This window comes from Sylvia atricapilla, chromosome 7 (assembly GCF_009819655.1).
Source record: "Sylvia atricapilla isolate bSylAtr1 chromosome 7, bSylAtr1.pri, whole genome shotgun sequence".
Lineage (NCBI taxonomy): Eukaryota > Metazoa > Chordata > Aves > Passeriformes > Sylviidae > Sylvia > Sylvia atricapilla.
This window is the reverse complement of record NC_089146.1, coordinates 18,251,727-18,264,831: the sequence shown is the minus strand read 5'-3', so window position 1 is coordinate 18,264,831 and position 13,105 is coordinate 18,251,727. Positions and strand designations below refer to the sequence as shown.

General features: G+C 40.2%; 1 protein-coding gene across 1 annotated transcript in view; it reads left to right on the top strand.

Annotated features, from left to right (window-relative positions):
• Positions 1-6,141: 6,141 nt before the first annotated feature.
• The window catches only part of METAP1D (methionyl aminopeptidase type 1D, mitochondrial), a 44,750-nt gene continuing 37,786 nt past the window's right edge, over positions 6,142-13,105 (top strand). Inside the window, 1 exon segment of the mRNA XM_066322821.1 lies at positions 6,142-6,198. Coding sequence (XP_066178918.1) covers positions 6,159-6,198 — 40 coding nt within the window. The 5' untranslated portion in view covers positions 6,142-6,158.

Genomic DNA, 13,105 nt, shown 5'->3' with positions numbered 1-13,105 from the left:
TTCTGACACTGCTGTGGGGCATATGCCAGTTTCCTTCAGTAGGTTTGTGGGGTGCATCTCTTCAAGCTAACTTTTTAGAGACTATGTATTGTTGGTAAAATTGACTAAATACCCATATTTCAGGATGCTGCTAGATAAAGTCCTGGCTTGCCAGTCTGGATATTTTGTTCATGATTTTCAACAGGATAACAAATTTCATCTACAAGTGAACTGCAGGATGCTTGTCTCAGAAGTACACACAGCAGCAAGTCCAGCTGTTCCCTGAGTCATATTGTGAAATAATAAAGTGTAATACTATTCATAAAAGTTTACTAAGTTTTGTGTAATGTTTGTATTAACTAAGAACAGGGACCTCCTACTATATTTAAACAAGTACTTTGTGGTGTAGTACACAACTAGTGGTGTTTGACTTTTGTGTGCTGAGAAGACCTGTGAACTACTAACAGCTGTCTGGAATTGCAAGTAGGTACTGGAGGGGTTCAATTGTGTGGATTTGTGAGCTGACAAATTAACACTGAGGCTTAGTAGCAACTCTTTCAAGCTAGATGTTGGGGGCATGAGAATTGGATAGCTGAAGCTGAGTGCTATTGGAACCTTCTCCTATTCCGGGCACAATATGATGCTAAAGTAATCCTGGATTAAAAATATTTTTGTTCAAATACTTAATCTGTTATCTTAGGTTTCTTAAGCTGCTATTATTCTTTTCAGTTATTACTAGCTAACAAACTTCAAGCAAACACTAGTAACAGTCTTATTATTAATAGGCTTGTGTGACTTTTTTCCTGCATTTTGATAAAATCCAGATTTTCACTCGCTTCACTCAAATTTCAAGTGAAACTGCACAACATGAGAAGGTGTGCAAAGCATTTGCACACCTTCTGATATGCTGATAAAGCATTTTAGAGAGTTTTTTCCATCTGAATATTCCAAATGTACATAAGATCTCTGATTATATTTATAAAGTTTTTCATTGTAGATGCTTCTGGCATCAAGATGCTGGTTTGCCCTTCCATCCCTTACAAATCCAGCCATGGCAACAGTGAATCTACTTCAAAAAAATTCAGTAAAATAGTGAATTTAGTTCAACTGACAGACACAAGTTGTCTTCCAATGTAAAGATATTGTCAGTGGTGCTAATACAGGATTTTGTGGTAAGAGGTAAATAAAGCTCTGAAAAGTGTTTTATGTTCAGAAACCTGGGTCAAACTGTTCCCTTTCAGGTATTTTGAAACATAGAAGTTACCTACTGCAGATATAAGGAAAGAACTTCTTGTTCAGCAACTAATAATCTCAAGAAATACAACAGAATACCTATAGCTTCAGAACTGAGCAAACTACCAGAAGCTGCAGGATTTGAAGGACACTAACTGCTGTAGTTGGGGAATAAAGGTCTGTGTGTTGCTGAAGGAGTGTCTTGGGCAGCAAATGTCTTTGCCTCCTACGAACCAACACACAAAGCTGCTATGTGGCAGTTTAGGCAATTCAAGACTGACCTATTGTCTCTCTCTACAATGTCAGCAGGAGGGTAAGCAGCCCATAATGTCTGTATGAAGGATTTGTGTGTGCTTATATAGATTTTTTTCAATTCCTTTTTTTGTCTCTCACTGAGGCTTTGTTGTTCTTTATGCTTTTCCTTTATCATATTTTATGACTGTCAGACACTAGAAAGCTTGAAAATATCGTGTTGCATATTTTGCCATTTTACTTTTCCTCACAGTGTCAGTTCTGACCTGATTTCTTCAGTATCAAACTGTTAGAACTAGAAATACCTGTTACATTGGTAAGCCTATCATATAAAACCTTGGGGTTTCAGCTTTCAAATTTAAAATTATTCTGTAATGCTACTGCTTTGTGAAACATTGCTTGCTAGGATAATTTGTACTTGAAGCTGAAAAAAAGACAACAAAGTAAAATATTAACATCTGTATCTCATAAGCGAGTACGTGTTGCAGATATTTCAATTTTCTGAAAAAAGAAAAAAACAGCCTAAAGTCATTAGAAATATTTCTCCCCATGCTGTCATTCATGACTTTCAATAATTTCAGCTGGTTTACACTAACTCTTTTCTTCAATTATCAGAAACATTTCAGTCTAAGCCTAGGTTCTTTCTTTTAAAACATTCCATTTACAAAAGGCAGTTAACCACACCAGTAACAATATTTGGAACTGTGAGGCCAAAAATGTAGTGTGGCCAGTAAAAATGGAAGGCTATTGCACAAAGCAATACAAATAGATGCAAGCTCAGCTCAGGCAGGGCATGCTATCTGTCATCATACTGGCTTGTAGCTGGTGGGAAAATTGTAGGAATGAGCTTGCCTCCCTATCACTCATCTTTTTTACAATATAAAAAGAAAAATAATGCAACTATCAGTTTCTACTCATAGCTACTCATTCAAATACATGCTTACCAGGTTCTTTGTTCCTTGCACTAATGCCTTCCATAATACTTATGGAAAGAAACGAGATGTCACACTGTGTATCTGAGTTTCCTTTTAGATCTAGAATGGTACAAGCCAGTGTACAAGGGATCCTTAATCTAACAGTTTTAGATTTCCATGTTCAAAATATTTTTAATTCTCCAAACCAGAGGCAGAGAGAAAAGGTTGGAAAAAATGTCCTACTTTGGCTCTTCAAAGCTCATTTCAGATATAAGGCTCTCACCCAAACTGGAGGAATCTCAGGTAATGACACAATGAAGACAAAGCCTTGGGAAGAGGATTCAGAATTCCCTCTTTGCCTTTACAAAAAAATCTATATAGCAGGAGCAGTACTGTGCACTGTTTTTTTCTGAGAGTAGCACTAGCTTCTTTCTTTAGTAAATAAAGAACATGTAATGCTGTAAACATTCCTCACACAGGAGGTATGTTCCCCATTTGTGGTTGTTGCACAGTTTGAGCTGAAGAGATAAAACATAAAGAAAATCTAGATCAATGGGAAGAGCTTGACATCCCTTTTTATGTTTCTAAATGGTAGGGCAATAAGGGAGTTCTTCCATGTTCAATAGCTGCTATTTTTAGATGCTTCCCTTCTAGTTAGGCTTTTCTCTGAGCTATATGGGGTGTTCATGTTTTAAAACTTTATAGTTTCATAGAAAAGAGAAAATCTTGGCCTAGAATGAATTTAATATGATGGGGACCTATAAATATGTTATTTTTCTTTCCCTCGAGATGTAATGTAAGTTTTATTTGGTGTAGCTTTACCTGGTTATATATATTTTGTATCACTGATATAGGCGACTCCTGAGTTTTTGCAAGTTCAAGGCTCCAAACTCTTTCACCCTGGATCACATGAACGTCAATGCTGAAAAAAACAACACCTATTTGTGATTAGAGCAGGACCCAAACATCACCAGTCAGTCTCATCAGCAAAAGCTGCTATGGAACTAAATCACCTTTTAAGACAGGAAAGTCTAAGCCTAACCTCAGGAATTGGGATCTAAGCCTAACCTTAGCTGTTATATTTAAACTAGAAGCATGTTTCTATATTGCTCTGCAAAATATTCTGTGTGTGCAAAAGATACAATTCTGTTGTCTTACAGGCTGTTACAGACTGCTTTGAAATGTGCAGGTAAAAACCTAGCTTTATGTCTTCTTTAGCACACTTATGCTTATTTGAATATTAGCTGCCCAGTTTTGGGAGGAAATAAAGTTGAGATTCTACACTTAGTGCTTGATGGCTTTGACAGCACACAACCAATGTGAGATGGGATGTGAAACATTCTTCACGGAGAGTCTTTTCACACAGACATGTTGAATAAATCCTGAGCTGGAAAGTGATTTCTCCAAAACTGCCTCTCAACCTGACCCTCAGGACATCTTGAGACACCACTGTCCATCTTAAACATTTCAAGGGATTTGCCAATTGTAACCCAAAGACAATTATACACATAAAGAAGAAAGTGAGGTATTTACTTTTGGTGACAACTTGAACACTGCGGAGTATGATTTTTTCAGGTTTGCTGTGTTAGAATCTGGTGTGTCTCTCTTTTCTGAGATATTCATCCACATTTTACTGCTAAAAAGGTCCTAAAAACTATATCTGTTGTTTGTATTTTTTAGCAAAAGGAGAAAACCTGCAGCTAAGCATAAATTAGGAACTGCTGAATAATGACTGTTCTTAGGCTTAAGATGCACCTAGAGACTGCAACAATTACACAGTTCGCTTGAAATGTAATTGATTGTAATTTGATTGATCCCCTCTTGTTTTCTGGCATGCAAAAATAATTGGTCCAATCTAACCACTAGTCAGTACCTACAAGTATTTGTGAAATAGCCTGACACTTAAGGACAAGGTAATTACAAAGATGGTAGCAACATAACTAGAATTGCCTCCATTTTGTTATGCCATCAACCAATTTTCAGGTTGTTACAAGAAGGAATACAGGGCTCACAGATGCAGACAAAAGCCAAGCATTCACTTCATTTTCTCTAGCAGTGGCCTCATTCCACTGAGTAGGAAATATTTGTGGACTCAAATAAGAGAGGTGAGTCTAGGCTAGCTTAGAGCTCTCTGTTTCTTTCCTTTAGTGAAAGTTGAAGAAAACGTGGTGAATTACTCATCATACATGGATACTTTCAAGTGAAGTATGCTGTTCTCTTTAAGCACTCACAAGCATATATAATTGCTTAGGCCAAGCAGCAGAATGTGTGATTTCTTTACAGTGCACATCGATGTTATTGAGCTAGTGGTTGAGTGTCTGGATTCCTAGAGCCTTGCTAAGATACAAAAGAGGATAAAATGATGCCTAACGCAATTCACGGTCCTGAAAGGCTGTAGAATTAGGAACAAAATGAAGACGTGCACATTTCAGCCCTGCAAATGAAATGTGCATAGCTCTCACCAGTGAGCACTGGGTAATGGTGCTCACGGGGTGTAGCTGATCAGCTTAGCAATGCTTTCTCTATATTTATTGCTGTATCTTTATTTCTGTGACGATCTTATCATTCTCCCCTTACTGAATAATGATGATGAAACATGTCAGTTCATGCAGAATGTGGCTGTAAGAAGTGGAATGTTTCATTTTTTGGAGGCAGTGCAAGGTATTGTATTGATCTTTAAACTGCTATGTAGTCTGGATATAAGCTATATGATGTCATGCTGTGGCAGCTGATTAAGAGCTGCACTTTTACTAGCAAAGTTTGAGAGGATCACAGCACATTTTTTTATTAGAGAATGCTTAGAATTTGTTCCTTAAAATCAGAAATGCTTGAAGTGTAATATGCTCAGCATTCCCATCCACCTTGGGCTTTGAGGCTGTTCTTATCTAAATCATAAAACTTGTACATGGGAAGTTAAAAACTACTAATGGCTGTACCAGAAGGTAAACAAATCTGGAGATAAACAGCCTCAGTTCTCAATTTACTTACTTATCCCACAGGATACCACTGTGTGTGTACACATGAATGTATGTAAGGACACAAAGATCATAACGTGTCGGGGGAAGATGTAAGAAAGGATTACTTGTATTACTTCTGTATTTTGGAATGCATCCAGGTGTGTTTGGAATGTCTCTGGAGAGGGAGACTCCAGCCCTTCCCTGGGCAGCCTGCTCCAGCGCTCTGCCACCCTAAACATAAAGCTCTCCCTCATGTTGAGATGAAACTCGTGTTTTAGTTATTTCCATTACTCCTCATCCTGTCACTTGGCACCACTGAAAATGGTCCGGCACAATCCTCTTGGCACCTGCTTTCGAGGTATTCCTTTGCATTAATTAGTTCGTGAAGAGTGCTTCATATTTTATTCTCAAAAGCACAGTTCGAGGGGAGAGTGGTGGTGTTTGCTCGCTTGCTTATTTGGTTGGGTTTTGTTTATTTTTAAGGGCAAGAAGTTACGAGGTAGCTCCGGCACTCACCGAACATTACGGCGGCAACTCCGGCGGGACCGAGTCCCGCAGGTATCTCACTGCCACGCCTCCCGCTGGCGGAAGGAGCAGTCACCAGTGCCGCTAGGGCTGCTGTCGAGCTGAGCAGGATGGGGCGGCACGGCGGGGCAGCGGGCACACCTCCGGGCAGCGCGGAGCCGCGGGCGGTGGGTGGCGGTGGCCCGGCAGCACGGCCCCGGCCCGCCGCCCTCACGCCGCACCGCGCCGGCCGAGGGCTGCCGGGGGCGCTCCCGGCCCGCCGCCACGCGCGGCCACGTGACGGCCTCACGTGGGCAGCATGGCGGCGCCCAGAGCCGCCCGCGCGCTGCGGAGCGGAGGTGAGTGCGCGCCGCCGCTGCCGGGCTGAGGCGCGGGCCCGGCCGCCGCTCCGCCCTCCCCGCCGGCCTCCGCCGCGCCGCCGCCCTGCCGCCGCCCTGCCGGGGCTCGCTTTGGAATCGAGAGCGACGGGTCCCGCCGCCGCCGCGCCTGCCGAGGGCTGCGGGACAGCGCTCCGCCCGCCGGGGCGCGAAGGCGTCCGGGCCGGGGGCGGCGTGTGGCGGCGGGGCCTCGCCGCTGTCAGGTCTCGGCTGCCCTTAGGGCGGGTTTCCCGGTTTCCCGGCCCCACGCCCGGCACTCGGCAGTCCCGCCGTGCCGGGGCCCCGCGGGGCGGGAAGGCTGTAGGAATGTTTTGCTCTGGTTTTGCTGTGGTGGTTTTTGCTGCTGAAGTAATCTGACATAAGTATACGTGTTTCTTCTACCAAGCCGTTCAGGCGCAGAACTTCTTACCTGCTGGCAGCCCGTCTGTGTGATGGCTTTTCGTTGTCCCCCGTGCCCTGAGGCTCTCTGACGAGCGCTTTTTTACCACAAAACCTTTCTCAAGCTAAAGTTGTGTGCCCATGTCCTACCTCCGTCTTCAGCCCCATGCGCACTTAAACACCCGATGTCTGACATCCAGTTAAAAGAACCTAGTGAATTAAATTTGTTAAGCCTTCCTACCTTCCGTTCAGGCATCAAACCTTGTTCAGCTTCCCCAGGGGATATGCTTTTTACAGAGACTTGAGAAACTGAAACTGTCAGAGTTAAGACAGATAAAACGAAATCCAATTTTCCCCAAATTGGACTGTTCAGTATAATTTAAGTTGCAAATACTGAAAGACAAAAGTAATTTAAACTAGGCTTCTGCTCACCTAAGGGTATCTGTTCTACCTTTATTGAACAAAAAATTACTTTTTTATAGCCTCTTTTTTATTTGTTTGTTTTCTTTTTAATATGTCTGATGTTACATTTTTATAAATGATGGAAGTTTTCTATATCATAATATTGTTTCTGCGTAAGTGCATTTGAGCAGTAGAGATCTTGGAGGTTTATATACTGATTAAATGCTTTCACCATGTATCAGAAAGACTCAGGCTAGCCTAAAGAACCCCTTTATTAAGAAAAAAAAAACAAAAACAAAAACAACAACAAAAAAAACCACTAGGAAATTAAAAAGTACTTTTCGGTAATCATATAGCGAAGTTATTTGAATAGGCTCCGCCTTGCTAATGTCAGAATTCAAACACTTTCAAACCAAGGAGAAGTCACACAACCCTTTAGGCTGTGAGTGGTTTCCACAAACCTTTGTGAAATTCTGAATGCTCGAATGATGCATTTCAGAATGGACTAATGGACTAGCAGTGGGTTGAACTGCATTTTAGCTATCATCTTTTCTTAAAGAGTATTCAAAAAAATTTTGCAGGTGATGCATAGGAGTGTGAATTCAATTTACTATTTTGTAAAAGAAAACTAGGAAACCCCCAGAACACAGGCACATCAAGTCACTGTCACAGTTTGTAGTTAGAAACAGTATGGATTGTGTGCTGATTCACTGGCTTGTAAATGGTCTGTTTAGATATTATCACAGTTTCAGGTATCATAATTGGATCTGTTCTACTTTCTTGGTGATAAAGTAGAAGACATGAAAGAACTGCATTTATATGTACAATTGTATCTTGGATGATTTAAATCATAGTGATCTCTTTAGAGATCTATTTATTTTATACAGATGAGTTATTGTACAGTAGAATACCCTAATTTCTTATAATGAAATCTCAAGGTTTAGAGCCACAGGGAAATAATTGATGAGAAGACATCCCATGTAAAATGAGTTACTTTTCTGTTACATACTGATACAACTGGTTCTTGATCTTGCGTCCCTAACAATGAATAAGAATTCTGTGATAATCTGTGTGACTTAACTGTGGGGCAGGTTTTTAAAGTCAATTCAGTATAGACTGAAGGGGTGTGATACATCCCTTGCATATGTAGTTTGTGTTCCCAGGCTGGCTGTTTGCTTGGTAAGAGGCTGAGCTGCCTTCTTCAGCCTGTTGTGGAACTGGGAATTTGTTCACAGGCTCCTCAGTGGGAAACCTGGAAACTGCACCTGACTAGGGGCTGTAGCTGTCTCCAGTACCACAGAATGTGAGTCGTTGTGAGATGCTGCTTCTTCTGTGACTACAGAGCCTTTTAGAGATGTTTGTTTTCAAAATGTTTCTGAGAATGTTATTCTTTCCCCTCTGTTGGGAAAATGAGGAGGAAATATATAAATGTGGTTTTAAATTTTATTTTTTTATAAAAACAGAGGGACATAGCTGGAGTTGATTCTTTTGCAGTATGGCTTCAAAACCTCACACTTTCAAGTTTGCCCAGAAGTGCCAAGTCTCATTACAAATGCATTGAGGTTTGGTTTGTTGGGGTTTTTTATTTGTTTGTTGGGGGGGGGTTGGTTCAGTTTGGTTTTGGTTTTGGTTTTTTTTTGGTTTTTTGGGCCATATGGGTCACAAGTTTTGTTCACACTTGTCAGTAATGCATGGTTGAGTATTTTCTCTACTTCATAGTTAGGCTAGCCAAAACTGTGTATATTAAAGGAATAATGAGCTCTTCTCCAACAGGGTATTTATATGAAAATCACCAAACAATCCTGAAGCATTACTAGAGTTAGAAACATTAGTTGAACTAATAAAGAAGGTGTAGCAAGGGACTGAGGTAGTGTGAAGTGATCTGCTTTACATGATCTAGATAGAGTGCAGACATGTAATTTTACATAGTTTTTCCTTCTGGTCAGACATGGCTTTGACATTTAGGATGGTGAAATTGGTAACTTTTAAATTGCCATTTTATATTTGACTCTGCGTGTTACTGTACAGAAGTGTGCTATAGGGTCTGCATCTGAGAAGGGAATGAATAAATAAAGTACATCCTTTACTGAATCTTCTACTGAGCAGTGTTTCTGGTATAGTTCATTTCTTGCATTTTTTTTTTTAATCTGCAGACCTTGGCAATGATCATGGCATTAAAAAATTCAAACTTTTCAGTATTTCTAAGAGGAAATGAAAATACTCAAAATTAGATTTTTTTTTTTTTCCTGAAATCAAAGTATTAATTTCAGACTTTTTTTGCTGCCACATGTCAGTCTGTTTCCAATCTTTCTGATGGTGCATTTTGAAACAGGAGTTTTATTTCTTTTTAAAAATTGTTATAGCTTGCTCTTTGATAAGCATATTTAGCCACAAAATTCAGCATATTAGATTCCATTCTCGTGTTAAGAATGAATCATAAAATCTTCTTAGCACTATTAATATTCAAATGGTAGAAGTATCTCTTTGTCTGTATTTTTCTTACTGTTAAAAAGAAAATTCAGAAATTCAAAAAATTAATCCTCACCTATAGTAACTTCCAGTACTTTTAACCTAATGCATTTTTTTAAAAATGAACCATAGAATATAGAGATAACAGTTTTAGGGGAGACTTGATTGTTTCTTGGTATTCCAGACTTACAATTAACTATGTCCTGTAACTGTAATTCTCTTTTCTTTCCTTTTTTTTTTTTTTTTTTTTTTTTTTTTTTTTTTTTTTTTTTTAGCAAATGAGAAAAAGTGATTTAAATCTTGTGCAAGAGAGTTTTCAAGATAAAATGTGCTGGCTGCACTGTGCAATATATGAGTTGGGCAATTAGCTGGAAGAAAATATTAATTCACATTTTCCATTAATTTGTAGACAGACTCATGTCTCCAGAATTTAACATTAGCATTATGAGCTGCAAGTGATGCATGGTGGAAGTTCAAACCATTTGATCGTAGTACACTTTCAACATTTTTTAAATGATCCTAAGGTAGTTTCATCCCTGTCTCGAAAATAATCAGGCAGGCGAGGAATTATTCCCATTTCAACTGTGCAGCAACTCTGGGGAAGACATGCACTTTGATGGTTTGAGGCACGAGAGAAAAATATTCCCCTTTCAATAAAGTGTTTAATTGTTCTCTTCTTTCAGTTGAGAGGTAATGTATTGTTGGCAGCACACTGTGTCTTTTTTCCTTATGAGATCTATCACTTCTGGCTGTGGGTGGATGTGTAGGGTGTGGTTTTTCTATGAGCTTAGGTTTCTCAGCATTAGCTAAGACTGCCTTTAAAAGAAGGAAAGTCATTAGCAGATATCTTGGGTAGCTGCTGAAAACCAACATTTTCTGCCACATCAACAGCTTTAGTGACCCACACCTTCTCTTGAAGCCATTCATTTCAGACTAAGAAGTCTTTTCTCCGTTGTAGGAAGATGCCCATTGCCCTGGCACCAGAGCATCACCATTGTGGTTACAGCTAAAACCCACACAGAGACAAAGTTAATGACAAGTTCCTGAAGGGTACTTTAGTTCAGCTTTTTTCAAATGCTTTCTCTGCTCTGCATGCCATGTATCTTGGGTGCCCAGGTCCCAGGTAGTGTCCTGTATCTGCCAGCGTTTAGTCTGTGATAAAAGTATTAGACAGGTACATTTTCATATGCCAGAAGTTAAGGGAAGTAAGCCCAGCCATAATCTTTCAAGCAAAATTGACCTTGTTTGGAAATTTATTTTGCATGTGTCCCTTTTCATTTTGCAGAGTTTCTCCTTAAAGCTCACCCAGAGCTTTCTCTAAGCAGAAAAGAGCTACTTCCTCTTTCCATTCCTATGGCAGAGCTCTGAGACATTTCCACCATCTGCAGAAGCTCACTACCCTGGTGTGCTGTTGTTGAGCTTTGTGCATTGACTGCTGACCTTGAAGGAAAATACCACAAAGTCTGGGAATGACTCTAGCAAGAAACTGGGATGCTCCATCATAGGGAGTTTCCTTGCTGCTGTGCTTCCAAAGCGGATTTTACAGTGCCATCTCTGTCTTCACAGTTGGACATGGGAATAGATATCTGTGACTGAGGACTTTTACACTGCCTGCCAGAGTATCACAGGGCTGCAGATGTAGAAGCAAAGGCTCAACATAATACCATGTAATATGTGGAAAGTCTGAAATGGAAAGTCTTGTCTGTGGTTATAATTCAAGATACTCAGTTCAGTGTTGCCTCTGGGCAGCACAGAAGGCAAACTTTGTCTCTCCTTTAGGTGTTGCGTCAGTCTTCTACTCTTCAGGCTCACAAACGCAGTGTTAACCAACACACTCAAATCTTAGTGTCGTTCTGCAAAGAGCCCACTAATTGTTTTAACCTCCTCTATACTCATACAGCAAATCAGTGAAATAAAGAATACCACTTCACAATCTTGAGAGATTAAAGGGAACAAAAATACAGACTCCTAAAATCTATACTGGAAGATGACCCTGCCAAGGCTATGTGCAGCATCAAACTGTGATGTGCCTGACAACTTGGTCCTTGCATGTTCTGTTACTTAAAATGTCAAGAATGGTGTTAGAGTATATGAGAGATCTCTGGTGGCCTACAAGCTTGTTTAGAGTAATATATAGTGTTTGAGGAGAAAGAATGAAGAATTGAATCATTCCTAAAGAAATTCTGGAGCTCAAATAGCGGAATAACTTGTATTTTAGAGCAGATAGCTTCACTCCCTGAAATCACAGGATCAAATGTCCTGTGAGCATATAATAAAACTTTTTTTTTTTGCCTCTGAGGGCTCACAGTGCAGATAGCTAAGACAGACAAAAGGGGCTGAAATCGTGAGCACTAGCTGATGGATGGAGAAACTCTAGCACTGAGGGAGTAATTTCTGGAAGGTATTGTAGCACCTCAGCATCAGCAGGATGAAACAGGGCCTGCCCTAGTGTCTGCTGCTCCTAAGTTACCAGGCAAACACACATTTTAGCAGTGGACATAGGTAAAGTGGCTTTCTAGATTTAAATGCAGAATTTCATGTAGTCAAGTTTTTACACCGAATTACCCTACCTGGACCAGAAGCTGAATTTAAGGTGCACATAAGAACAACACACCACATATCCGTAAAGTTTGGGATCTGTGTGTCATGGGTGTTCTCTAGCTGTGCAGGGGAAACCCTACTGAGCCAGTTTGACTTAACTTCATTTCTTCTGTGACTTTCCATGTATAGCTATAGTTGGAGTGTGAAGTTGAGACTACCAAAAATATTTCTGTGGTGTTATGGTACTTTATGTTTTATATTCTGAAGAGATGTGAATTTTGGCTGAAGTCACCTTGAAGACAAGCTACTTCTGGTTTTGAACCTGTTTTGATGCTAAAGCTGCAGTGGAGGTCAGTGTCATGAAATCTAAGCTTGGTTTCCTTTCCATGGTATTTGGATATAGTAGACGTGATGTTCTGATTGTGACAGTTGTGAATCAAGAGGAAATGTAAACAAAAGCTTAGGAGATTTTGGGCATTCTTCAGTGACAGTCCTGCTGGTCCACTGCAATCTGTGATTTCAAAGTAGTACTTGATCGTGTATGCAGTCTGAAAAGGCCTTTTCTGTACTAAAATTACCTGTGGGACACCCAGTTACAATGATCTTATTGACTGGGTAGTCATAATTTTCCTTTTTTTTGGTTCCTTCTTCTTCTCCACTCCCAAACAAGCCCTTTGCTATAGCACTTCAAAATGCACATCTGGTGAGTTTCTTGCTGCCTCTTCTTCTCTTTGACAGTTTGGCATGATGACGTGCCAGGATGGGTAGCTTGCAGTGCTTCTAGACACCACATCCCAGTGCTGTTGATCTAGCAATACTTATTAGCATGAAAATTTAATTTGAAAATATTTTGAAGTAATGTAGTGGGAGGGAGAGTGGATTACAGGGCAATGACTTTTTTTAATGTTTGTCTATTCAAGCCCTGTGTATTTGTCACAGTGGTTTCTTTCCTAAGCATTTCTATTTAAAGTCAGTGCTTGTTAAAATGCGCTTGTCTGCTCAATCCAGCTTTCATATCATCTATGTGAAAAAGCAAGAGAATGTGTATAAGGAGCAGTCTGTGTGTTGTAAGCTCTTT